Source organism: Haematobia irritans, chromosome 2, assembly GCF_050003625.1.
Source record: "Haematobia irritans isolate KBUSLIRL chromosome 2, ASM5000362v1, whole genome shotgun sequence".
NCBI classification, from domain to species: domain Eukaryota; kingdom Metazoa; phylum Arthropoda; class Insecta; order Diptera; family Muscidae; genus Haematobia; species Haematobia irritans.
Window position 1 is genome coordinate 1727722 of NC_134398.1, and position 27177 is coordinate 1754898.

Below are 27177 nucleotides of genomic sequence, written 5' to 3' on the forward strand. Positions count from 1 at the left end.
TAGGAAATGTAATGCTTAAATAAAAATCATTCATGTCAACCTTTATCAAGTTTTCCCGCCATTTTCGTTCCGTATCGAAACCCTTGTCATTATATGTAACACAATTCCATGCCTTTCACATGTTTTGGTGAAAGTGCTGCTAATGTCCTTTGATTTGGTTAAGATTTCTCAAGCTGTGATATATTAGGTGTAGTTAAAAGGAATCTATTTTATATTAGCATTGTAGAAGTGTGATCGGGTTTCGCTAGATGGCGTTCGAAAGATTAAATTCCTTTCTAAAAAAAATGTCTCAGTCCATACGGACACTAGCAAAGAAAAAAGAAGTGCAGGTTGTCTTCGTTCAACACGATTGTTTTGGCTTGATGTTGTAGTAAGTGACCAATCTTTCATCACCAGTCACCAACCGCTTCCATCTATTGGAAACATAATGGATTTCTTTTTACTACACCGAATATTTCTCTCTATATCTATTTAAAACTTTTACTTGCACTATACAGCAATTTTAGGCATACAACAACGTGAAATTGATGTACTCCATTAAGAAAATATATCTATATCTATACATAATGCTACATATAACTATATATGGAGGATGTATTGATTTTATTGTTTTGTTTTCTTTCCACATCTATAAAAACGTATGTTGGAAACATTGTGCAGCACATGGACTGCAGTGTTATGTTAGTAACGAATGTTAGGATGGTACGATTTCATATAAAGGTAAGTACTATGTTTGGGTTTTCCACAAAAACACTAAATTAAAAGTGCAAAAATAAATATGAAGGCGATTATATTTTAATCAAGTCTTGTCAAATTATGGATGGAAAAGATCCAAAGCATTTTATATTTCTAAATTAATTTAATTTAGTTAAAATATAACCGTGAAAACAAGCTGGTTTTCAGCTTGAAAACTGAACATAGTACTTACCTTTACGTACAAAACCCTAGTTTTAACCAAGAGAAAAGTTTCACTAGAAAAACTTTATTATTTCCTTTTGTCATTGAAATTTTGTATTTAAAGCCATGAAATATATATTTACTTGGAATTGATTAATTGATATTCTACACCCTCTCACTATCGGACATTTATTATTTACGAGCACGCAATAAAATCATTTGCACTCGTATAATTACCAATGAAAATAAAATAAGTAATAGATTTCACAGCCGTTTAAGTAAATTCTATTGAAATCTTCATTTTTTAAATTTATGAGTAGTAAAAAATAGTTTTTTTGTATTAAGTTTTTATTTCACCTTATCACGGTTATTTCCATCGTATTCTACAAGCCAATAGCGCTTGGTACGTAGTTGAGGTGAAAAACAGCATACTAAGAGCATATATCACTTACAATTTAGCTCTAGGCATGTTGAAAAGTACGTTCCTAAAGTAAGCAAGATTTCCATTTAATAGTAATAACTTACTAAGTTACCTACAAGATTACTTGGTAATGAGAGATTTTGCTGAGTGTATCAAAACAGTGTTATATGTGCAGCGATATTCTGCATGAAGAAACCATGCAGTAGAAGACATTCACTACTACACGGATGAAAAAGGCTGTTTTTCATATGTTTGGCTATAAACATTATATGTTTGGAACACAAATTTTTAAACACAATATTTTTGAGTGCAAGCATATAATGTTCTTAAACTAGCATAACATGTTTGACACATATATGTTAATATGTTAGAACATATTATGTTTGGGACATAAAATGTTTGTAAATATAAAATGTTTGGATGCAAACATATATTAATTTAGAAATAGCCTATAAACATAAAGGGTGATTCTTTTGAGGTTAGGATTTTCATGCATTAGTATTTGACAGATCACGTGGGATTTCAGACATGGTGTCAAAGAGAAAGATGCTCAGTATGCTTTGACATTTCATCATGAATAGACTTACTAACGAGCAACGCTTGCAAATCATTGAATTTTATTACCAAAATCAGTGTTCGGTTCGAAATGTGTTTCGCGCTTTACGTCCGATTTATGGTCTACATAATCGACCAAGTGAGCAAACAATTAATGCGATTGTGACCAAGTTTCGCACTCAGTTTACTTTATTGGACATTAAACCAACCACACGAATGCGTACAGTGCGTACAGAAGAGAATATTGCGTCTGTTTCTGAGAGTGTTGCTGAAGACCGTGAAATGTCGATTCGTCGCCGTTCGCAGCAATTGGGTTTGTGTTATTCGACCACATGGAAGATTTTACGCAAAGATCTTGGTGTAAAACCGTATAAAATACAGCTCGTGCAAGAACTGAAGCCGAACGATCTGCCACAACGTCGAATTTTCAGTGAATGGGCCCTAGAAAAGTTGGCAGAAAATCCGCTTTTTTATCGACAAATTTTGTTCAGCGATGAGGCTCATTTCTGGTTGAATGGCTACGTAAATAAGCAAAATTGCCGCATTTGGAGTGAAGAGCAACCAGAAGCCGTTCAAGAACTGCCCATGCATCCCGAAAAATGCACTGTTTGGTGTGGTTTGTACGCTGGTGGAATCATTGGACCGTATTTTTTCAAAGATGCTGTTGGACGCAACGTTACGGTGAATGGCGATCGCTATCGTTCGATGCTAACAAACTTTTTGTTGCCAAAAATGGAAGAACTGAACTTGGTTGACATGTGGTTTCAACAAGATGGCGCTACATGCCACACAGCTCGCGATTCTATGGCCATTTTGAGGGAAAACTTCGGAGAACAATTCATCTCAAGAAATGGACCGGTAAGTTGGCCACCAAGATCATGCGATTTGACGCCTTTAGACTATTTTTTGTGGGGCTACGTCAAGTCTAAAGTCTACAGAAATAAGCCAGCAACTATTCCAGCTTTGGAAGACAACAGTTCCGAAGAAATTCGGGCTATTCCGGCCGAAATGCTCGAAAAAGTTGCCCAAAATTGGACTTTCCGAATGGACCACCTAAGACGCAGCCGCGGTCAACATTTAAATGAAATTATCTTCAAAAAGTAAATGTCATGGACCAATCTAACGTTTCAAATAAAGAACCGATGAGATTTTGCAAATTTTATGCGTTTTTTAAAAAAAAAAGTTATCAAGCTCTTAACAAATCACCCTTTATATGTGTTTAGTAGCTTGGAGCGCTATTTAACAGGGAGCGATATTGAATTAAGTTGGTGGTTGTTGCTTGTTATTACAAAATTAACATTTTATTTTTCCTTGGGCAATTGATCAGCTACTTCTTTGATCCTTACAAACTGTGTGGTCCGCTGTTCGAATCCCCGTCCGGCAAAAGTTAAAATTAAAATAAAAAAAATCATACAATTGAATAATTTCTTCTACAATGTTTGTATTACAGAAAAAGGTGCTAAGAACTAAAAAATCTCGTGGAAGTGAGAAAGATGTTGGGGAATATACAATTGGGCAGAAACAAAATTTTGAGCATTCAGGTCGAAAACCTATGTTGTTAGCACCTATATTACCTGTTTATTTTCATAATTCGTTATGATTGTAAATATATAAATAAATAAATAAAATTTTGAGCACAATATTGTTTGGGAGATTTTTTTTAAGCATATAATATTTTTGGGTGCAAAATGCTTCCAAACATATTATATGTTCACATAATAACATATTGCAAAAATACAAAATGTTTGAAACTTAGACTACCCAAACATATATTGTTTAGACTAATATGCTTTCAAACATATTATATATTGGAAGAGATCAAACATATAAATGTTTGGGCAACACCCAAAAATGTATATGCTTGAAGCAAAATATGTTTGGGAGTATATGTTACAGAAGCGATTTTTTGTGAGCGTGTATATACTCCTAGTATATAATGCAACGAAGTATTCTAGCTCATACAAAAGTTGCTTCCATTACTAAAACTCCAGAGATATTTTGGTTTCTACATTGAAAAAGATATTAACCAAATAAATGGTTTATATATTTTCATTTTTTATTAAAAAAAATGGAATTTTAATTTACATTAACGGATATTGACGTATTGTGTAACAGGTAGGCTGATAAGTCCCCGGTCTGACACATAGATGGCGTCGCTAGTATTAAATGCATATTATTTTTATATAGTACCAGCCTTCAAATGATTCGTGTCAAAACTTGACGTCTGTAAGTCAATTAGTTTGTGAGACAGAGCGTCTTTTGTGAAGCAACTTTTGTTATTGTAAAAAAAATGGAAAAAAAGGAATTTCGTGTTTTGATAAAATACTGTTTTCTGAAGGGATAAAATACGGTGGAAGCAAAAACTTGGCTTGATAATGATTTTCCGGACTATGCCCCAGGGAAATCAACAATAATTGATTGGTATGCAAAATTCAAGCGTGGTGAAATGAGCACGGAGGACGGTGAACGCAGTGGACACGAAAGGGGTGGTTACCGACGAAAACATCAAAAAAATCCACAAAATGATTTTGAATCAAAGGAACGTGTTGGTCATATCATTCATCAATATTTGGTTATGCGGAAGCTCTATGCAAAATGGGTGCCGCGCGAGCTCACATTTGACCAAAAACAACAACGTGTTGATGATTCTGAGCGGTGTTTGCAGCTGTTAACTCGTAATACACCCGAGTTTTTCCGTCGATATGTGACAATGGATGAAACATGGCTCCATCACTACACTCCTGAGTCCAATCGAAAGTCGGCTGAGTGGACAGCAAGCGGTGAACCGTCTCCGAAGCGTGGAAAGACTCAAAAGTCTGCTGGCAAAGTAATGGCCTCTGTTTTTTTGGGATGCGCATGGAATAATTTTTATTGATTATCTTGAGAAGGGAAAAACCACCAACAGTGATTTTATATGGCGTTATTGGAGCGTTTGAAGGTCGAAATCGAAATGAAGAAAAAAGTGTTTTTCCACCAAGACAACGCACCGTGCCACAAGTCATTGAGAACGATGGCAAAAAAGCATGAATTGGGCTTCGAATTGCTTCCACACCCACCGTATTCTCCAGATCTGGCCCCCAGCGACTTTTTCTTGTTCTCAGACCTCAAAAGGATGCTCGCAGGGAAAAAATTTGTCTGCAATGAGGAGGTGATCGCCGAAACTGAGGCCTATTTTGAGGCAAAACCGAAGGAGTACTACCAAAATGGTATCAAAAAATTGGAAGGTCGTTATAATCAATTGACAAAAAAATGTGTTTTTCTTTATTAGACCGGGGACTTATCAGCCAACCTGTTAATGATCAGTTGTGCGATTGAAGTTCGATTATGCTTTTCTTGATACGATAGTAGTTTCTTCCTGCCGGGATGATGTTCATCAACCAGTTTCTGCACCGTCTGCATTTACGAAATACATTCGTTGCATCCCAAACCACAACTATTATCTTCCTTTGCTTGAATCACAATAGCCCCCCGTTATAAAAGCCCATTGTACCTTGCTTTCGAAAATATACAAAAGATATATTTGATTATAAAATCTATGAAAGGTTCTCTGTATTGCATAGATAACAGCTAATTTCCAATTATTTAGTTTATGTGCCGCAGTCAATGTACCATGGAACAACAACACTCAGGGTATCGCAGCGTATCGGAATTTCGTTGCTTTTTGTAATGTAGCGGATTTTTTTGAGATGCTGAAGAGTGCAGTCACCGTTCATATCTGACAGCATCGGTAAAAGAAAATAATATGGACATTATTCTATTAAGGTGCATTGTGTAGTAAACCTTTGGGGTTTCTGCTTGGCACTTCACCATAGACAGTACGCCAGAGTGAATTGTAAGTCCGTCGTTCAGTCAGCTTGTCATGCCCACAGTTGGCATGTCGAGATTCAGTCAACAGCCAGAAGGTATATCCATACTTTGGCCAAGCATAGCTAGCACACAATGCACTTTCGAGTCTTTAATGTGGAAAGTGAAGAGTACAAAACCGTATAAAATATGTATCAATGTTAGGCTTATAGGTGAAGGCACGAGTATACGACCATTACAATCCTAAAGCATTTACTGAATGAATCACTCAAAGCACAGTGGTTAATTTAAGGATTTAGTCCCATAGATGTTGGCCTTAACTGTAAATTTAACAATACTTCTAAGTTAAATTTAACAATACTTCTAAGTTAAGTTAATCAATCTTAATTCCAAGGAATGAAAATCTCAGTTATATTAGGGATATTTCTTTAAACCACAAATAGTTTTCTTTACATCAATGATCATTGACTTTAATTTAAAATTATACGATATTTGTCAGAATTGATTTTTTATTAAAAAAAACTAAGGGTTTGAAGATAAACTCGAGAGTTTAATTCGTTGTTTGTGTCTTAAAAAAATTTGAGACGAATTTGTCTTTGTAGGATGAATTTAACTTGTAGAACGCATTCCACAAACCATGCCTTTCTTAAAAATAGACATTTCAATGTTGCAAATTGTTTTAATTTGACTTTAATATTGCGTAACATTTGTGTCAATAATTTTTCCGTGATTAAGAAATACAAATGGCTGTCTTTAGAATGATTTTGGTATTGATTCCTAGCGAAACCTCCGGATAATCGCACAAAGGGTGCATATATAATGCAATTCTCTTTTGAGTTTTGCATACTTGATACTTTGCATTTATTTATTTTAACCGAATTTTTTCGAATTTAAGGACGCTTTCAATAATACCGATGATATTTTTCCGATTTTTTTTGGACTAATCAATTCGAAGGACAAGAAATCCTTGAACTCACGACAATATTTTTTCAGTGAACCGACTTTAACGCTTCCATTACCACTGTTTTCGCACGTGTTTTTTGTATCCCCATTGCGATGATGAAGTCGAAGCTTTGTACAGCGAGCCTTTTAAGTTCACCGTGGCACATAATTGCAAAGCATAACTTAATAAAGCAATTTTCCATTAGAAGGGGAAAACTACAAAGGAAACAATTGCACCTACCCTACATACCGCAATTCTAATTCCTTAGTTCACAATAGCAGAAGAACGTTTCCGTAATCAGTTGAACTCTAAATTCAATCATCACAAGTTACGCAGTATAAATGAAAAAAATGGCATAACAAATTCGTTAAGTGTTTTTTTGTTTAGCGCATGTACATTGCGTTATGTTCGTTCGTTCTTTGATAATTTTTGTACATTCTAACCAATTCAAACGGAAGTATTTTTTTATTTTATTTTTTAGTTTCCTTGTTTATTAGGATGGGGTGTACTTTATGATTTAAAAGAGATGTTCGAAACAAAAAAAAAAAAAAAAACAATAATCGAAGGGAATAAAAACATTATTTTAAGTTTTTTGTTGAATTAAGCAGCAAAATTGGGTCTTATATGTTAGAATGAGGGCAAAATATTTGAATCATTTCTGCTAGTTTTAATCCTGCAAAGACTCAAACCAAAGTTGTCTTGAATAAAAATATTTTGGCATTGATTCTGTTCCTTTAGTCTAGATTTAGTTAAAATAAAATTAGGATACAGATCTCATTTATCACATTTTCAAGTTTATTTTTAAGATATAATAGCAAACTATTACACAGGAAAGAGTCCGTTGTTTAACTGATTGTAAAAATAACTTATTTTTATTGGAAAAAATATTTTGTTGTTTGTTTTTAACAATTTTTAAGAAATTTTCCCCAATCCAATGAAATTTTCTTTATTAAAAGAAACCTTCCAAACATACTAAACAGGGTATAAAATTCAATGACCTTGTGCGGTCGTTGAATGCTAACTAAAGGTGGGTGGTTTGTATTCCTTAAAATGGATTATTAAAGAAAAGTAATCGTGAAAAAATGACGATTTTAGCGGCTAAACTCGACCTTAATACGCACCTTAAAGCAGAATAAAACTTTAGACGCTCCTCAAAAACAGTAAGAATGAACTATGAATCTGTTAATTAAAATATAATTTATTACGGCCATTTTCATGTAGTTCCGTTAGGCTTTAACTGCCAGTTAAAAGAAATTAAATTGCAAATATCTTCTTTCCCGTTAACTTTAACCGAACAATTTTCAACTGTAAGGTTCCTAACTGCCATATGGAATATATACACTGAAAAAGCAGTGAACCCTCCAGGAAGAAAACTTTCGGTTAATTTTAGAAAATTTTGAATACTTTAGAAAATTTTAACTAAATAGTATTACAAACGCTGGCATCACGCCAATATCATAAAAAAAGTAATTATTTTTCGACAAATTCAAGAAAATTTATTAGACATAATTAAGTTTTTTCACTTGTTAAAGAAATTTTTGTACTTTGAAGGAAAAAATTGGAGTTGAAAATTGCAAGAACATCTTTAGTGACATACGAAGTTCACGATGAACGCATTTATAGTAAAATTTACAAATTTAATGAAATATTGAACTATTTTGTAGAAGACACGAATTTAGTTAATGTTTATGCTTCATGTGTGTATATTTTTGTCCTCGGTGTTAGTTAATTTAACTAACGTACGCAAAAAATTATTAGAGTAAAGGAAACTTTCTCCAAACATAATAATTCCATGAACTAAAATAAAGTTAAATTGGCTTTAGTGAAATAGAGAGTTCACTTTTTTTTTGAGTGTAGAGAAAATGACAGATATGTTCATAGAGCGGTTTAAAAGTGCGTTAGCTAACGTAACACTAACGGAGCTTCATGAAAATAGGGGTTAGAATCAAAAATATTTTCTTTAATTATGAGCACTCTGCCTTATTTCATTGATATATGACACGCAAATTTCTAAAACAAGTATCCTACACAGAAAAAAAATATTGTTTGTCTTCAATCACGAAATTAATTGATCCAATAATTTTGTAATTGAAATGTCTTCAATTATAGTATCAATCACCAAAGTCAATTAAAAAATTAATTGTTCCAATTAAAAAATTAATTGATACAATTAATTTTTGTGATAGATTTTTGTTAAATTCAATTTTTAATTGAATATTAAAATCAATTAAAATTTTAATTGGAAAAATTTTTGGTTATATTTTTTCTATGCACATTTATAATTTTACATTATATTTTTTGCACGAAAATCATGAATTTGGGAATACACGTCCATTCAAATTTTGTGCTTCCGTTAAAATCTTATGTCTTTCTAATAAGTCATTTCATTTCATTATAATTAACCCAACCTAATATTGAAATTTATTTTTATAATACCATTCCAATTTTGTTAATAATATCCACGTAAAAGTTGATGTATTATTAGCTTATCTACTTCAATTTCAGTTTAATCTAATCTTTGTTCTTTTCTGTGTTATATGATCTAGTTAACCATATTAAATTAGCAATAGGAATGTGAAATAGGCTACTGTTTGATTGTTACGATGAAAATACATGATATGGGAAATCTTCAGAAGTTGATTGGTACTTTGATAAGAGCTTGTATATTAATTGTTCCTAAATGTTTTTTTGTTTGTTTTTGGCATGTATAACAAGCAAGTATTTGATAGTACAATAAATGTGCATTGTAAAATTAACAACCACTGCTACCAACCAATTTATTAAAAAAAACGTTATTCGTACCCGAATTCACTATTGTGACTGTGCAACGCACCATATATAGTTTTAAGTATACTGCACGCAAAAGGATTTGAAACAATGAACAGTCACCCGAATTGATTTTTCATCTCTCAGTCCAAAAATCATCGAGAAGACGCCGAAACTATTGAATACAAATGTCAACAATTGTATGAAAGTCCATAATGAATTGGATTAATTGAATCAATTTCAATTAACATTTAATGGTAAAAATATTACCCATTCAGATTATAAATTTCAGTTCAACATTTGGGCTTCTTCAACATTGTATATTTACTCAGTTGTTTTTTCGAGTCTACTTCTCTTTACTGTACATGCCTATAAACAGTATTCAGACTTGTCTAAATATTTATAATATTTGCTTAATTTGGCCTTGTATTTCCACAAACTCATAAGTACGGATGTCTTTTCTTCAAATGAAATAAAGAATGTATGTTGTTACGTTATAAATAGTAAGGCTATTATTCTCCAATGACAAATATGAAAATAAGGCCATACATTTCATATTTAAAGCTTCAGGATTGCCCACAAATGCTGAAGGCAAATTAAATTATAACATCTTTGACTAAAGAATAAAAGTAATATAACAATATCATAAAATTTAACAATTATTGTCCAAAGGACATGTTTTCTGCCAAGGAAGTAAAGAGAAACAAGCCAGAATGTGAGAGCGAAAAGAAGACAATAATTTAACACACAAAAAAATAAAGGATATTTGACTACATAGGTTTGTTTTGTGTTCGCTATGCTCTTGCCACTAATGTCTTTTATGGAACATTTTTTCCCTGGAGAAGTACATAGATTCAAGGCTGGACAATAGCGAGCTTTGATTACCGTACATTTCAAATGTTTGGACAGACATTAAGGTTTGAGGCCATTAATATCTACACCGCCATTAAGGCATACCGCCATTAGGCTTCTCGAAAAGCATACAGACGTACATACACCAGTTAATACTAATTCTATGAGTCTCTTTGCATATACAAATAAAACAAATGGATTATTCAAAAAATATTGTCTGATTTACATGATACAACTGATTGACCAGGTCAGTGAAAGAGTATGAAAATAAGAACAAATTTCTTACATGCAAAAATGTTTTTAATAAAAAATTATTAAAGTATTAAATAATTTTGCAATATATTTTACTTCTGTTAAGGACAAACAAATTTCCGTAATGTATTCCGCATCAAAAATCCAATATAAAACTTATCGATATTTCCAAATTTGGGTTGTAAAAATACAATATTGAAAATAGTTGACTATTACAAAATCGATAATTAATGCTACTTGTACAAACCACACCCATTTTCTCTTAAAAATTGCAATCATATATCTTATATCAATTATGATTACTGAAAAATAATTCGCTATTTTAGCGCTACTCAATTAAAATTTTTGGACATATGGCTATTTTTTTTACTAAAAACTTTCAAGCGTTTATATCTGAATTGCATCTCCCACCATGGAAATTTTCCACAGATAGATATTTAACACTTCACATTATACAGTTTCTAACATTTGTTTAGATTATATTAGAGAAATGTCTTACCAACTATTATTTTTCCAAAGAAATTTGCACACATTTGATTTGAGATAGTGTGAAAAAGTACATATGAAATCAAGATAAGAGTGTTGTAAATATGCAGCAAGTTTTCAAGTACACTTCATTTATATAATATTTGAATTCAAGGTCTTTTGAAAATTGTAAGTGAAAGAGTTTAAAATGGTACTATTGACATTTAACAGTCTTCACAAGTTAAGCCTTTTCGTCCGATGGCAACTATCTATACCACTATACCACACAATTACGTTCCATATTCAATGGATCCACTTGAGATATTTGAGTGTTAAGAAGAGGAAAGATTCATATTGTAAGTAAAACTTTTTAAATTTAACTCATCAAAGCCAATTGGTTGAAAGGGACAAAAACAAACAATAGATTTTAGCCTTTAATATATTAGGGATTCCATTCTTGATAATTTTTTTATTTTGCTATATAGTCATTGAAATGTCAATACATCACATACACCATAAATTAACTGAAATTATGAATACATGGATGCGCTTCAAATATAGGCTAAGATTTATTTTAAGGGTGCTGAAACACAGAGTTTTTTTAATTTACAATATTCTTATACCTCCAAAACATTAGGCTCGTAATCTATTAAAAGTGGATTTGAAATCCTCTATTTTTAAGGCTAATGACAGTTGAAATCTAGCTAAAGTGGATTTTGGAAGTATAATGTGAATGAGGATTAACTGAAATTTTTCTGTTCGTGAATAGTTTTGTTTGTAGTAATATATCAAAACAGAATTGGAAAAATGATGATATAAAATTATAATAAATGATATAAAATTATAATTTTAAGATTTGTTGCGTCCCCATTTTTTTAAGTTGCGTGCTTGGCTCATAACCGATGCCAATTGATGCCTTAATTGAGGGTCAAAATCTTTGTATCCAAGGCTATTTTTTCGCTATTCATTTAAAAGTTTTGTTTTAATACCTAAAGTGGAGGTTTCGTCGAACCCGTTGAATCCGAAGTGCAAACCCTAACAACAAATACAAAGTAAAGAAAAGCGGTCTACTGTAACATTTCCATATATCCTTTTTAAACGGGAGTTATAGTTACTTTCAATGAATTTGCAAATTATTTGGGCGACCTACATTTAAAATGTAAATTTATACATTTTATATGGTTTAATTAAGTACATTTTGTTTGTTGTTTTGGAGTGAGTTTGTTATTCCTCCCTCTTATAGAATCGTAAACCTGGGGTTTTCATCCTACATATTTAATTAACCCATGTTGACACTAAAGTTACTATGAGCAAAGTGTTCAAATACTGAACACAGATTAACCTCATATGCTTGTATTTTCAGTGATTTTAAGTGAAAAGCTAACGAAAATGGAAACCTTGCACTGAGAAAAATATTTTTCTAGGCAAAAAGATTTCTTGTCCTTAAAATACAAATGCGATTTTTGCTTAGCATAGAAGACGCATTATTCTGATACAACGATTTTTTACGTGACCAAAAACTGATAATCTTCTAAATAAACGCGCTTTGTCCTTAGTGTTATTGAATTCGGCTGTCAGCTTAAACAATTCTTCAATATTATTGAAATTTAGACGAATAAAAAAAACATACAAACATTTTAAGGCGTCTTTCAAAACTTTGTTTTAAAAACGCTTTTTATTATTGTAGTTGTAGTCGATTTTTAATTTATAATTTTAAGTTGAGGTTAATACTTTTAGGTCTTTTAAGAACTGTGTCCTAGTAGCAAGTACGCTAAGCTTAGATTTAAAAGTGATTTGGATCTTACAAGGTATCCTTAGTGTAATTTCTTCTTCGTCTTCTTAGCATCGGAACCAACACCAAAATTATTACATTACAGACTAAATCATTGGAACTATCTACGCTTTTTTCATTACAGATAAAATCATTGGAACTACACACGCTTTTTTCAGTGTGAATTTTCTCCAGTTTCATAAATACAAATAGTAAAAAATTTCATCGTTTTGAAGGTTAACTGCTGCTATCAACTTAAATATTTTCTATATATTGTATTATACACTTTGCATGACAATATCACCAAATCACAACGACTATCTAAAATCTATTCTGTGCTAATTTTTTAATTAATTGTTTGAAATCATCATCAATAATTGTTTTTTTAGTAAGTAGTTTGAGGCGATGTGAGAAGAATGACGCACCCATCTTACTATCTTCACGTTGAAAGATTCATTCTACCTACTTAAGTTTTAGATAAAAATAATGACTATATGTATGTGCAATGTCTTTTGGCGCAGTAGTACTTATACACATACAATCGCCCAAGTTAAACAGTCGGTTTCACATATTGGTCTTTTGAACTCGAGATTATTTTACAATTGATTTTATGAAATAATACTTTATACATTTGGTAATATGTAGGTACACAGCAAACATTATTTATGAAGGTTCTGTATGCACCAGAGATAGTCCGAGTAGCATTCTTTTTGGTTTTCTACCGTCAAAAAGTTGTAAACGTCGAAAATCATATACTTGTATAAAACGTGGTAAATGTCAAAAATACTTACAGGATAATTAGATTTGATTTCGAACTATTTTTAATATGCCTTAGTATGAAAACGACATATTAAAGAACTTTTAATACAAAAATTTTGAAATTTTTATTCAATGGTAATTTGCAATTTCAAATTGTTGAAACTGTAAAAATTGTGTAAATCGGATTTAGATACAAAATGTGGGCATACAAAATACCACAACATATATTTCGTACGATTTTCATTCATATGGTTATGTGAAATCAAACTGACAATAGTACGTACAAATATAAAATTTGACACAAAGTTTGCCTTTGTGTATTCCAATATTCGACTCTGGCCGATATTAGCATTTTCTTTCTAAAAAGAAAAGGTATTCGTAAACACAAAAACTGTAAATGGAATAAATACTTCTAAAAAACTTATACTATTCAAATTCTTAGTTTGTTAAAAACTAAGTAAAGGGTGATTCTTTTGAGGTTAGGATTTTCATGCATTAGTATTTGACAGATCACGTGGGATTTCAGACATGGTGTCAAAGAGAAAGATGCTCAGTATGCTTTGACATTTCATCATGAATAGACTTACTAACGAGCCACAACGTCGAATTTTCAGTGAATGGGCCCTAGAAAAGTTGGCAGAAAATCCGCTTTTTTATCGACAAATTTTGTTCAGCGATGAGGCTCATTTCTGGTTGAATGGCTACGTAAATAAGCAAAATTGCCGCATTTGGAGTGAAGAGCAACCAGAAGCCGTTCAAGAACTGCCCATGCATCCCGAAAAATGCACTGTTTGGTGTGGTTTGTACGCTGGTGGAATCATTGGACCGTATTTTTTCAAAGATGCTGTTGGACGCAACGTTACGGTGAATGGCGATCGCTATCGTTCGATGCTAACAAACTTTTTGTTGCCAAAAATGGAAGAACTGAACTTGGTTGACATGTGGTTTCAACAAGATGGCGCTACATGCCACACAGCTCGCGATTCTATGGCCATTTTAAGGGAAAACTTCGGAGAACAATTCATCTCAAGAAATGGACCGGTAAGTTGGCCACCAAGATCATGCGATTTGACGCCTTTAGACTATTTTTTGTGGGGCTACGTCAAGTCTAAAGTCTACAGAAATAAGCCAGCAACTATTCCAGCTTTGGAAGACAACATTTCCGAAGAAATTCGGGCTATTCCGGCCGAAATGCTCGAAAAAGTTGCCCAAAATTGGACTTTCCGAATGGACCACCTAAGACGCAGCCGCGGTCAACATTTAAATGAAATTATCTTCAAAAAGTAAATGTCATGGACCAATCTAACGTTTCAAATAAAGAACCGATGAGATTTTGCAAATTTTATGCGTTTTTTTTTAAAAAAAAGTTATCAAGCTCTTAACAAATCACCCTTTATTTTACGAAGGTTTACGACGTTTCTGGCGAAATACCTTACAGTTTACGACATTATGTGTGAATAATTTAAGGAGAAACTATCCAAAAATTATTCTTAGATATACAAAGGCAAGATCCTTTGGTGGGTGCTAAGTTCGAGTTTAGTCGCTAAAATCAAAAATGAATCAGTAATCAGTTAGAAACTAAACTACAGTACAGTGAACCCACCAGGAAGAAACATTTTGACTAATTTTAGAAAATTTTAACTAAACAGTATTACAAACGCTGACATCACGCCGATATCACAAAAATAAATAAATATTTTTCGACAAATTCAAGAAAATTTTTAGGCATAATTATTTTTTTTCACTTGGGGAAGAAAATTTTGTAGTTTTAAGGAAACATTTTTGAGTTCAAAACTGCAAGAATGTCTTTAGTGCCATACGAAGTTCAAGATGGGCGCATTTGTAGTAAAATTATAAAGTGTACTACAAATGAAACAATTAACCATTTTGTGAGAATTGCGAATTTTGTAAATGTTTATATTTCATTTGTGTATAATTTTTTCTCGTTTTTTGGTTCATTTAACTAACATAAACAAACAATTATTAGAGTAAAGGAAGCTTTCCCCAAAGATAATAAATTAATGAACTAAAATAAAGCTATATTGGCTTTAGTGAAATAAAGGGTTCGCTTTTTTTGTGTGTAAGTTTAAAACATCTATAATTTAGGTTTTTTCAATTACTTAATTTATTTATTTCTATATATGAACATGTATATATAAATTTCGTCCATACTAATCCATATAAAGGGTGGTTAAATTTCAAGAGCCGATGTTGATTTTGAATAAAACACAAACTATTTAGGAAATTATTGTAATTTTATTTTATTATGATATATTGGTATTACTCAATTATGTTTCGGCCAAATGGGCGCCGCGACCTCGGTGGCACACCTTCATCCGATGGTCCAAATTGTCGATGACGCTGAGGCATAATGGAGGTTCTATGCCGTTAATGTGCCGAATTATCTCATCCTTTAGCTCTTAAATTGTTGCTGGCTTATCGACGTACACCATTTCTTTCAAATAACCCCAAAGAAAAAAGTCCAACGGTGCCAAATCACATGATCTTGGCGGCCAATTGACATCGCCATTACGTGAGATAATTGCGCAAAAGAGCCATTGTTTCGTTAGCTGTGTGGCAAGTGGCACCATCCTGCTGAAACCACATATCGTCCACATCCATATCTTCCAATTCGGACCATAAAAAGTTCATTATCATCTCACGATAGCGATAACCATGCCTGACCGGCCTCATTTTGGAAAAAATACGGCCCGATGATGCCGCCAGCCCATAAACCGCACCAAACAGTTACTCTTTGTGGGTGCATTCGCCCAAAAGCGGCAATTCTGTTTATTGACGAATCCACTGAGGTGAAAATGTGCCTCATCACTGAAGATGATTTTCTTCGAAAATTGATCATCCACTGTTGCCATTTCTGCCCATTCACGACGTTTGGAATGGTCAAGAGGCTTTAGTTCTTGAGCCAATTGCACCTTGTAAGCGTGTAAATGCAAAACTTTATGCATAAAGTTCATCAACGACGAGTGTGAGAGGTGCAATTGTTGGGCACGACGACGAGATGAGGTGGACGGCTCTTCAGCCACACTATCGCGAACAGCAGCAATATTTTCTGCAGTACGAGCTGTACGAGCATGCACTGGTGTTCTCACATCTTCTACAGACCCGGTTTGCTCGAATTTTTCCACGATTTTTGCGTTTGTACGCACATTTGGACAATCAAATTGACCAAAAAAATCACGAAGTGCACGATATGCATTTTGATTTGAACGCCATGGTTCAAATTGAGTATGTCTGAAATAGAGAAATGTCAAATAAAATTCGGAAAAAAACTTGGCGTTTAGGTGTGGTTCACATTCAACATCGGCCCTTACAATTTAGGTATTTTATTAAAGTCTTCTTAAGATACTCTCAGAACTATTTAGTATTGAATTTAGGCTCATTAGCGTCAGCAGTTATAAATCCATCTTTAAATATATAATTTTAAATACATCATTCTAATTGCTTTTTATTTCTTTAAAATTTCAGCCTAAATATACATATTATCTTGTTGGTGCGTGATCCAAGAGGTACAATGCAATCCCGGCGACATAGAACTTGGTGTTACGACAACGCTGATTGTGATGATCCAAAAATATTATGTCAAGATCTGGAAGATGACTATAATTCAGCGGTAGATTTATTAAAAAAATATCCTACAAGATTTAGGTAAGTAAAATCGAAAATAATGTCGCTATGAAAATGATCTAATTTATGGCCGTTTTGCAGGACTTTAAGATACGAAGATTTATCTCTTGATCCTTACGATATGAGTCAAGAGTTATTGCAGTTTTATGGCTTGCCTTTTGATCCTTTAGTCGAAGAATTCTTAGATACCCATACTAAAGTAAATATAGGAGGTGTCAGCTCCACATTTCGGGATTCCAAATCAGCACCATTCCATTGGAAGCAGGACTTGAGCACAGAGGATGTGAGTATTTTCTAATATTTATAGTGAAACCGGAAAAACAAATACCATTTTAACAACAGAAATGCTCGACTTTTCAAAAGTTTGAAAATTTATTCCGAAAAAAAATGTGACAGACTGATCAATCGAAATGTTGTCCATGGTTAGCCACTACTTTTCACATCTTTCCGGCAACATACGGAAACCATTTGGGCTATAAGTCAGGCGCGGTAGGACGCCATTTGATAGTTTCCACATAAGTTTTTATGGGTTTTGCGGTCGAGCGTTATCGTGCTTACGCCTTGTCGTTCCTTTCCAAATATTGTGATCGGCTCAAACGCATCAACTGAGTTCGATACAAAGCTTCTGTGATCGTTTCACTCCGTTGCAGCATAGTATCCCACACCCACCCAGCAAAAAATGGAGCACTATTTCAGCAAGATTGTAAGGGAGAGAGGCAGTACCAACCAAAGACAATAAACTCTAGGAAGATAGGAAATCGGCTACTGAGGAGATCAAACCATTTACCGTGTTAGTTTCATACTCGAACCAAACGCGTATACGACAAGACATAGCATTAAAATGCAAATAAAAAGAAATACATTTCCATAAAGGGGAAAATGTAATTTTTTTGTTGTTGCCTAAAATTTAACACTGTTTCATTAAGAAATTTAAGTTTTTCATTTAAAAAATAAAAACGAAAAACAAATAAAAAAAATTACGCAACATTTGGTATGACGCAAGCCAATTTCCTATCTTCCTAGAGTTTATTGTCTTTGGTACCAACTGCTTACAAAACAACCGAATCAACGCTGATTTTTGTGTGAGTCCCGATTTAGAGCAGCTTCTACATAGCGCTGATATAATTGCTCATTTTAATAGAAATATTGCCCAGAAGTGATATTATATATCACTCAAGATTATCATGCCTGTTCTGGGTCACACCGCATTGTGCACCACACTATACACTTTCTACACACCACACACAAAGTTAGTTGTTCTGAGTCACACGTGTGAACACTTTTTTCGGACTTTTAATCGAAAAATGTGACAGCTGATTTTTTCTGCAAGCCATATTATTTGCAGACAGAATTTATAAACAAAACATATTTTGCCGGTATAAACATAAAAAATTAAAAGTAAGTGCGTAATTAAAAGCCATAAAATGCCTGCCGGATTTTTGTTAGCAGTGAATAATGTAAGGACAAGAGCAATTTATCAAGAACAAATAAGAAGGCGATTTCTACCTTTGTTTTGATTTGTTTTTTCTATCCCTCCTCAATGTTACTCATGAACAAACGATCGCCGTGTCGTTCTCGTTTTTGTTTTTGGCGGCGGAGAAGTTTTTATTTTGGTTTTGGTCAAACAGTTTTTAACATCCATACATTAAAGGAAATTGAATTATAGTGCGCATAATTAACTATTCTGTTAAGGTTTTTCTCATTTGTATTGCTTAAATATTTACAATAATATTGAAAACAAATTTTCTATCGTGGCGGCCTCCATGTGCAGAAAGATATTGGCGGCGTTAGTTTTTTTTTAATTTGCTCAGTGATTTGTGCACCAAGAACACTTTGCAGAATTGAAAATGCCATATTTTTCATGCAATAAATTTGGTAAAATTCACTTTTCTTAGCCCATTGATTTTGTAAAAGTTATAATTTAATTGCCTTACATTTTCAAAAAGACCTTTGATTTGTTTAGGAAAGCGGATAGTATTCACAAAAATCAAAGATAATTTTGCTTAAAACTTTTTTGTGTTAACTTTTAAAAATTGTGGCAACATTATACTTTCGAACACACTGAAAATCAGCTGATTAAAACAACCCCAAAATTTATACACCAATCAGAGGAAATTTCGGTTCAAATTTTAGATGGATTTTTAAAATCGTGGTTTCTGCCATATATAAGTGACTTTCCCAATAAAATTTGCAAATATTTATAAAAAACATATTAAAGTTTCAGAATCTGTTATTTATTTGTTATAAAAACTTCTAACTTTGCATACGATGGCTGTACACTAAGCCTACACAAAAGAAATGTTCGTGTACATTTTCAGGTCTATGACGGTGTATAGTGTTGGCCAGAACACCTTTTAAGTGTGACACCATACGTAACTTGTACATGTGTGTACCAGAACAGACACGTATATCTTGAGTATAGCATTTTTGGCGTGAAGTAAAACAGCACAACCTTTCATGTGTCTATACTGAATGAATTGGTTGTAATAACGTAAACGAATGATCATAGACTAGTTTGATTACTAGTTTACGTTATTGCCACCGATTCATGCAGTGTGGATGCACTGCCTACTTTATTGTATACCAAAAAGCGCAACTAAACTTTTACTGCTGAAGTATTTTTTGCTGGGCAGCTGATCTCACCAAATGGCAGCATAAGCTTCGTTCCATGAATATTCGGTTTTGCCGTCGATATTGAGTCAAGACCGGGGTAATAATAATTTTACGATTTTTTTCGCTTTTACTACTAAGCAAACTTCTTTCTCCCTTTTAGAATGCAAAAAATTCATATTTTTTGGTATTATGATAAAGAATTCAAATCTTTAAATATTGACTATTCGTATTCGTCAAATGTGTCACTTAAAAAAATATTGATGACATTTATACAAATTCTTGCATATGTGATAAATAATTTAATACTAAACGATATATTTAATACTAAACGATATATTTGTCTGACCAATTAACTATTCGACTGCTTCAAATGTGCCGCTTAAAAACAATATTGATAACATTTACAAAAATTATTGCCTACGTGATAAATAAAATAATTTAATTCTAAATATCTATCACATATAGTTGGTTGGCCAATATTTGCCAAAATGAGCAACTGTTCCAAACATATGTTTTACTATTTTATTTTTTGTATACATATCATTTGAACTAAATTGAATATGTATTTGTTTAATAACATGTTTACAAATTAACATTTAGAAAAAATATTTCCTATATGGTAAATAAAATAATTTTGTTCTAAATATCTACCACATACATTTGTTTGGCAAATATTTGCCAACACGAGCAACTGTTGCAAACATATGTTTTACTATTTTATTTTTATATCATTTGAACTAAATAGAATATGTACACATTTAATAAAAGTTTTGCAACTAAAGGGTGATTTGTTAAGAGCTTGATAACTTTTTTTTTTAAAAAAACGCATAAAATTTGCAAAATCTCATCGGTTCTTTATTTGAAACGTTAGATTGGTCCATGACATTTACTTTTTGAAGATAATTTCATTTAAATGTTGACCGCGGCTGCGTCTTAGGTGGTCCATTCGGAAAGTCCAATTTTGGGCAACTTTTTCGAGCATTTCGGCCGGAATAGCCCGAATTTCTTCGGAAATGTTGTCTTCCAAAGCTGGAATAGTTGCTGGCTTATTTCTGTAGACTTTAGACTTGACGTAGCCCCACAAAAAATAGTCTAAAGGCGTCAAATCGCATGATCTTGGTGGCCAACTTACCGGTCCATTTCTTGAGATGAATTGTTCTCCGAAGTTTTCCCTCAAAATGGCCATAGAATCGCGAGCTGTGTGGCATGTAGCGCCATCTTGTTGAAACCACATGTCAACCAAGTTCAGTTCTTCCATTTTTGGCAACAAAAAGTTTGTTAGCATCGAACGATAGCGATCGCCATTCACCGTAACGTTGCGTCCAACAGCATCTTTGAAAAAATACGGTCCAATGATTCCACCAGCGTACAAACCACACCAAACAGTGCATTTTTCGGGATGCATGGGCAGTTCTTGAACGGCTTCTGGTTGCTCTTCACTCCAAATGCGGCAATTTTGCTTATTTACGTAGCCATTCAACCAGAAATGAGCCTCATCGCTGAACAAAATTTGTCGATAAAAAAGCGGATTTTCTGCCACTGATTTTGGTAATAAAATTCAATGATTTGCAAGCGTTGCTCGTTAGTAAGTCTATTCATGATGAAATGTCAAAGCATACTGAGCATCTTTCTCTTTGACACCATGTCTGAAATCCCACGTGATCTGTCAAATACTAATGCATGAAAATCCTAACCTCAAAAGAATAACCCTTTACTATGAATATGTTTTTATCTTATGCTTAGTACTAAGTTCGTTTCTGCGAAAAACGAATATCTTCATCTATCTCCGTAAATAGAGTTTCAAACCCAGGGATGTTAACTTATTTATGCGAAATAATATGCCTGCCTATTTTTTCGTGCGAAAAATCCAGGGTTGTATAAATATGTGTTTGAAAATGCTCAAAACAAAGATTTCCCATTTATTCCGCACTAACGTTTTTTGTATGGAGTATAACAGTTTTTCGCGCGAAAACGTGATCTTAGTACTAGGCTTTACGGGCCAATCGAGAAAAATTGAAAATTGAAAGTTCGATCGATGAACCAAATTGTGGACTTTACATAAACTCAATGAAAATAAGATGTGCGCTAGATTTATAGTATGTAATTTATTTTCACCATGATTTTATGTGAAGAAAAAAATTAAAAGCAATGCCTAAACATGTACAAGAGTCTGAAGAAATGTTTGCTCGAATTTTAAATATTTTCTAAATCGTATTTCGCTCCATATGCATTTTATTGAGCAAAATCGATAAAATGTGCAACAAATAAAAAATGCACATTAGAGTTTCAGAATCTGTTTTTTATTTGTGTTAAAAATGTTCTAACTTTGCTGTACACTTGCTGCCCCCGCAGAAAACATGTTCGTGTACATTTGTGAAGTGTAGTCCGGAACACTTGACACCTCACGAAAGCAATACATGTGTGTACCAGGCACGAATTATTTAAATTATTTTTAATGAGTATAGGTTCCATAAGAAAAACGATTCATAAGTAAAAGAAAAAAGCTTTCATACAACACATTCTATATGTATATACTATGCACATTTACATTGGTTCAATTCCTAAGAGAAATACTAACTTCAACTTTTTATTTACAGATAATACATATACAAAAATCATGCACAAAAGCTATGGATTTGTGGGGATATCGAAAAATTGAAAACTTCACCGATTATGCCCGCAGTTTCGATCCAATTATAATGCCGCCTCCATTTACGTGAGATTCTTATGATACATTGACGTTAACAGCGATAGCACATTAATTAATCACTTACTACACTTTCTCTTTGTCTAACTACACGTTCGTCGCAAAATTGTGTGTGTTTGTTTTTAAAGAACGTTGGCAAGTATGAACTCTTGCGTAGTTATTGTTTGTTTAGTTTTGTCAAAACGGATTTTCATTTTTTGTGACAAGTATCTCAGATTTATTTACAATGAAAGAATTTAAAAACTACTTGCAAAAAATATATATCACAACATATACACGTAGTAGTGTATATGTGCCCATCTGTAGATTATTCTACTTATGCTATAATTATTTTATAGCACTTCCTTTTAAATTAAAATATAAAAGCAAATGTAATTTTTACGCAAAACGTAATAACTATAAGGTGTTGATAAATGTGAAATACATCACATAGAATGATATACTAAATAGGTATTAACAATTATAAAGTTTTAATTTAAATAACACTTAGAATAGTAATGTTATAAACGAATTTTAAATTATAAGCTTTTAGATATATATAGCGAACTAATAAAATACCTTACATTGTCTAAACATAGGGCTTTTTACACTTTTAGTATGTAATTTTTTAGACCGATAGATATATGTGAGTATATTATTTGTTTATTTGGATGAAGTAATAAGTTACCACTCATTGAAAAATTCATTCGTTATGTTTTAAATACGTGTACATAAATTGCATACATATTTGTTTTGTATCAAGATAAAAATTTATTTGTAATATAAAAAATCGATTGTCTAGAAATAAGGTCCACAAAATAGAACACAGATATTGTTAAAGAAAGTATATACCAACCACACTGTGCTTATATTTGCAAAAATTAATTGATTTTGAACATTATTAGATATGGTATTTGTTAAAACGGCAAACTTGAAAGAAAGCAATGCGATACTCACATTTCAAATTATATCAAAATAAATTTAAAAATTTTAATCTGCAACTTTTGTGTATTTTTGTGAAATGAGTTTATCTAAAGGTAAGTTAAAGTAATTTCGTTATACCCACCATCATAGGATTGTAATGTACCGATATCCGCTTTTATGTCAGCGAGTCTTATTCACCCAATTCCCTTCAACCCATGGCTCCTATCAATTCATGTTTTGATTAGGTCCTATATAAGCCGACCGCATCTTGATTATGCATTATTTGCTCGAAAATACGAAGTAGATTGTATTTAATTTTTATGTACCCTTCATATACACCAATCTCCTAGCTTTATGTGGTTGTCGTGATTTGTTTGGATATAGGCTCTATATAGTCGGGTATAACGATGTAATTTCTTGAGAATAACATTAAGATTATTAAAATTTGTAGGGCCGGTTTCTCGTGTGGATAAAACAGCTGATCCCATACAAAAATATTACTAACCCGCGGTCTATCCTCCGGGTATGAGAAACTCTCCATTAAATTTATAGACTGAAGGTATTTTATATCGGTAATTTTTTACACCCATCTTGATCATCTATAAACTGACATTTATATGTTGTTGTTGTAACAGTTTTTAATGTAGTTTCATCCATGAATTGAACTACATAAGCATAGAACAATGCTTATGTAGTTCAATTCATTTCATTTATTATCGTACAAAGTGATACAAAAGTCAATAAATAGACCTAAATCCTGCATCACACAAAATTGTAATAAAATATAAACTTCAACATTTAGTAACTTCAGTAATTAGTAGCCAGCTCAAGGAACTCTGCGACAAGGATGGGGTGTGTCCAGAGTGATCTGGTGGTGAGACGGGTAGGCTTAGCTGGGCAAGCGAAAAGGTGACGAGTGTCACGTGTTGTTTCGTCCTGACATTTTTATCAGCATTCTTAAATAAAACTGGACTATACTTTTTACATTTTTTTTAATTAGAAAAAAGTTAACAAAGCGATATTACTACCGTTAATGCAAAGTTGCAAAGGATTGGAAAATAGGATTACATTGCTGGTTCTCAAAAAAAAAAAAAAAAAATCGCGAGATCAGTACATTTATGTGCTGTATCAAAATAGGTGAGTTTTAGGATGGAAACGATATTATTCTTAGCAACGTGGAAACACAAGAATTCTTCGAATTCTTGAAATCATCATAAAATATCCAAATCACTTTCTCTCATGCATGCAGTGAACAAGTCGTAAGGTAATAGAAAAAAATGTGTAAGATTTAACGTTATTTAGTCTTTCTAATATTTTTTGCATTGATAGTCAATTTATTAGACCACATTTCTTTAAGTAATTGGTTTACATTAAAGGAATAAAAAAATAGTAATAAAGTCCAAATTGCGGACTACGCCAAACATCATTTCATTCTCTTTATTTTTCTGGAAAATCATAAAAAGTCGTTCATTAGGACATTTTTAGAATTATTAAAAAAATAATGAAACAGAATTTTGAGCCGATTTCTGTACTTCATCGTTGGCAATGTTGTTGCTCCTCGGGTGTTAAATTATTTTATTGGGCCATCTCTTCGTTAACATATGATGAATGGCTTGCAGAAAGCGCAGAACTATTTGGAGATGACGAGTGTGAAAGCGATAAAGGAGGTCTTTTTATATGTACTTCATCACTCGCCATGTTATGCTGTTTCATTAATAGGTGCTGATAAATGTTATCAAAATTTGGTATTGCTGCTTCTGCGTCAATTTCTATGGAAGAAAATGGTGGCTTACTCTTATCGGCCTGCGATGTGATTTGTGAATCTGATGTTTTATTGCCTTTTTTGGACTTTTGGAAATTATTCGATGGTTTGGACATCTTGGATTCCGAATACAACTTTGGCTTACGGCCAAATGCAAAACATCCACTGAATTTTGTCACTACTGGTGTTAAATTGTCTACCGCTTTTGTCCTAAAAAAATTTGCATATTAATATTTTATTTGAATCTTCTATTTTATTTTGAGAGGGGTGATTTCTTACATTACATATTACTTCACACATAGTTTCGACATACATGCAAAGAAGAAATAACCACTTTCGAAAAAATAAGAAAAAGCTTCGTTAAACTCACACTGCTTTCAATGTTTCCAATTTTGGTATATTTGTAGCAGGCATTTTATTTCCAGTAGCTTCTAACTGGGCCAATTCCTCGGGATGCATTTTTTTCATATGACTTCGGCAATTTGACCCATTCGCAAAAGTCCTATCACAAAACTCACATGAATATGGTTTCAGTCCTGTCAAGATACATAGTTTAAGCAAGAGTACTTTGATTTCTGCAAACATTTCACCTGTATGTAAAAGTAAGTGATTCTTTAAAGCCTTGGCACGTTTGAAAGCCCTGCCACAGTAATCGCAGTTATGTTTCATTCTATCGTCGTGAACTAAAAAGTGTCGATTTAATGTGGCTCGCGAATTTAATTGCAGTCCACATTTTGGACAAATGTGCTTGTTCGGGCTATGTGTATCCATATGAATCTGTAAAATGAGATACATTATGAGTGTTCCCAAAAAGAGATCGGACTGTTGAGCAAACCCTTAATCGCGAATTATTTTTGAATTTCTTGTTGCAAACTTCACATTCGTATGGTTTGAGATCGGTGTGGGTTAATAGATGTTGCCTCAAATTAGAATTCGTCCTTAAACAAAGGCCGCATTCCTCACATACAAAGTTTTTGTCATTTTTGTGCTTAAAATTAATATGAGCCTCCAGCTGGGCCTTTGATGAAAACCGGGAATCACATTCATTGCATTTTATAGTTCTTCGCTTCTCCACCGGCATGTGTATTCGAATGTGTCTCTCAAAATTATACCAGCTTTGAAGAGTACGATCGCATGACTGAACAGGACATTTCCATTGTTTATTCTCGTTCTTAGTGCCATGTTCTTGTTTCATGTGTTGGCAACATATAGAATATGATTGAAGACTTTCTCCACATTCCTTGCAATTTCCATCCAAGACAAAATCAATTAGAACAATTTCCTTTCTTTTGCAAATTTTGTCTTTATGGTTCTTTCTTTTCCGTTGGTTATTGTTTTTAGGTTCATCGTTGCCGAGCGATACGATGTCCTCGTCTGTGTGATCTACACACGGTTCGCCGCTATCAGAACAACCATTATCATGTTCGAAATCAAAAGGGTCACCTTTGCCCCTTTCATTATACGCAATCCCACCAGAGTACATACTGTTGCTTTTGGGCGATTCAATGAAACGTTCTAAACTAGCCTCAGAGATGCACTGGTTTTCTGGTTCTTCTTTGATATTGTTTCCATAATCCGCTATAGAGTGAGCTACTATACTAATTTGATCAAACCAATTTCGATCTTTTTCAGCCACACCAAACTTCCTTCTTATATCCTTTAAATCGTATGATTGTTCGTTGATGAGAAATTCATACATTTGCTGCACTTTTTCCACACGTTGATTGAATTTTATTATTGTTATTACCAGTCGGTAACAATATTGGCATAAAACTTGTGGCATATCTTCTAATGATGTGTGATCCAAGAAATATTTCTCCAATATTTCATTTAATGCTACGTAGCCTTTATCATGAATATTAATGGAATTGTCATTTTGTTCATTGGCACACAAGCGACACCAACTACTCCATGGCTGATATTTGGAAGGTTCCATAATAAATCTGTCTAAAAAGTAAACTTTTGATATATGGGAGGTATAGAATCCGTTCCTTAGAAAAAATAATTGTTTTGATAAGTAAACAAAGCTGGTCTAAAATCAGCTGTTGAGCATTGGAAATCA

General features: G+C 32.9%; 2 protein-coding genes across 3 annotated transcripts in view; one reads left to right on the plus strand and one right to left on the minus strand.

The window, feature by feature from the left end:
• The window catches only part of LOC142223197 (carbohydrate sulfotransferase 4), a 54056-nt gene extending 30626 nt beyond the window's left edge, over positions 1-23430 (plus strand). For both annotated transcript variants that reach the window (XM_075293054.1, XM_075293055.1), the window contains exons 3-5: positions 16972-17151; positions 17212-17413; positions 22341-23430. In XM_075293054.1, coding sequence (XP_075149169.1) covers positions 16972-17151; positions 17212-17413; positions 22341-22463 — 505 coding nt within the window. In that variant the 3' untranslated portion in view covers positions 22464-23430. The remainder of the gene's footprint in view (positions 1-16971; positions 17152-17211; positions 17414-22340) is intronic.
• Positions 23431-24746: 1316 nt separating this feature from the next.
• LOC142223198 (zinc finger protein weckle) lies at positions 24747-27126 on the minus strand. Its single transcript, XM_075293056.1, has 4 exons — positions 25951-27126; positions 25706-25892; positions 25486-25651; positions 24747-25325 (listed from the first exon to the last, which is right to left on the minus strand). The coding sequence occupies exons 1-4, from the start codon at positions 27049-27051 to the stop codon at positions 24929-24931; spliced, it is 1851 nt and encodes a 616-aa protein (XP_075149171.1). The 5' UTR covers positions 27052-27126; the 3' UTR covers positions 24747-24928.
• Between the last annotated feature and the right edge of the window lie 51 nt (positions 27127-27177).

Bases quoted from the DNA above. Each gene is read 5' to 3' on its own strand.
- LOC142223198 (XM_075293056.1), bottom strand. From the start codon at position 27,051: ATGGAACCTTCCAAATATCAGCCATGGAGTAGTTGGTGTCGCTTGTGT. The intron at 25,893-25,950 runs GTTTGCTCAACA...CTCATTTTACAG, and splicing joins AAAATAATTCGCGATTAAGG to ATTCATATGGATACACATAG. The intron at 25,326-25,485 runs GTGAGTTTAACG...AAATTTTTTTAG, and splicing joins TTGGAAACATTGAAAGCAGT to GACAAAAGCGGTAGACAATT.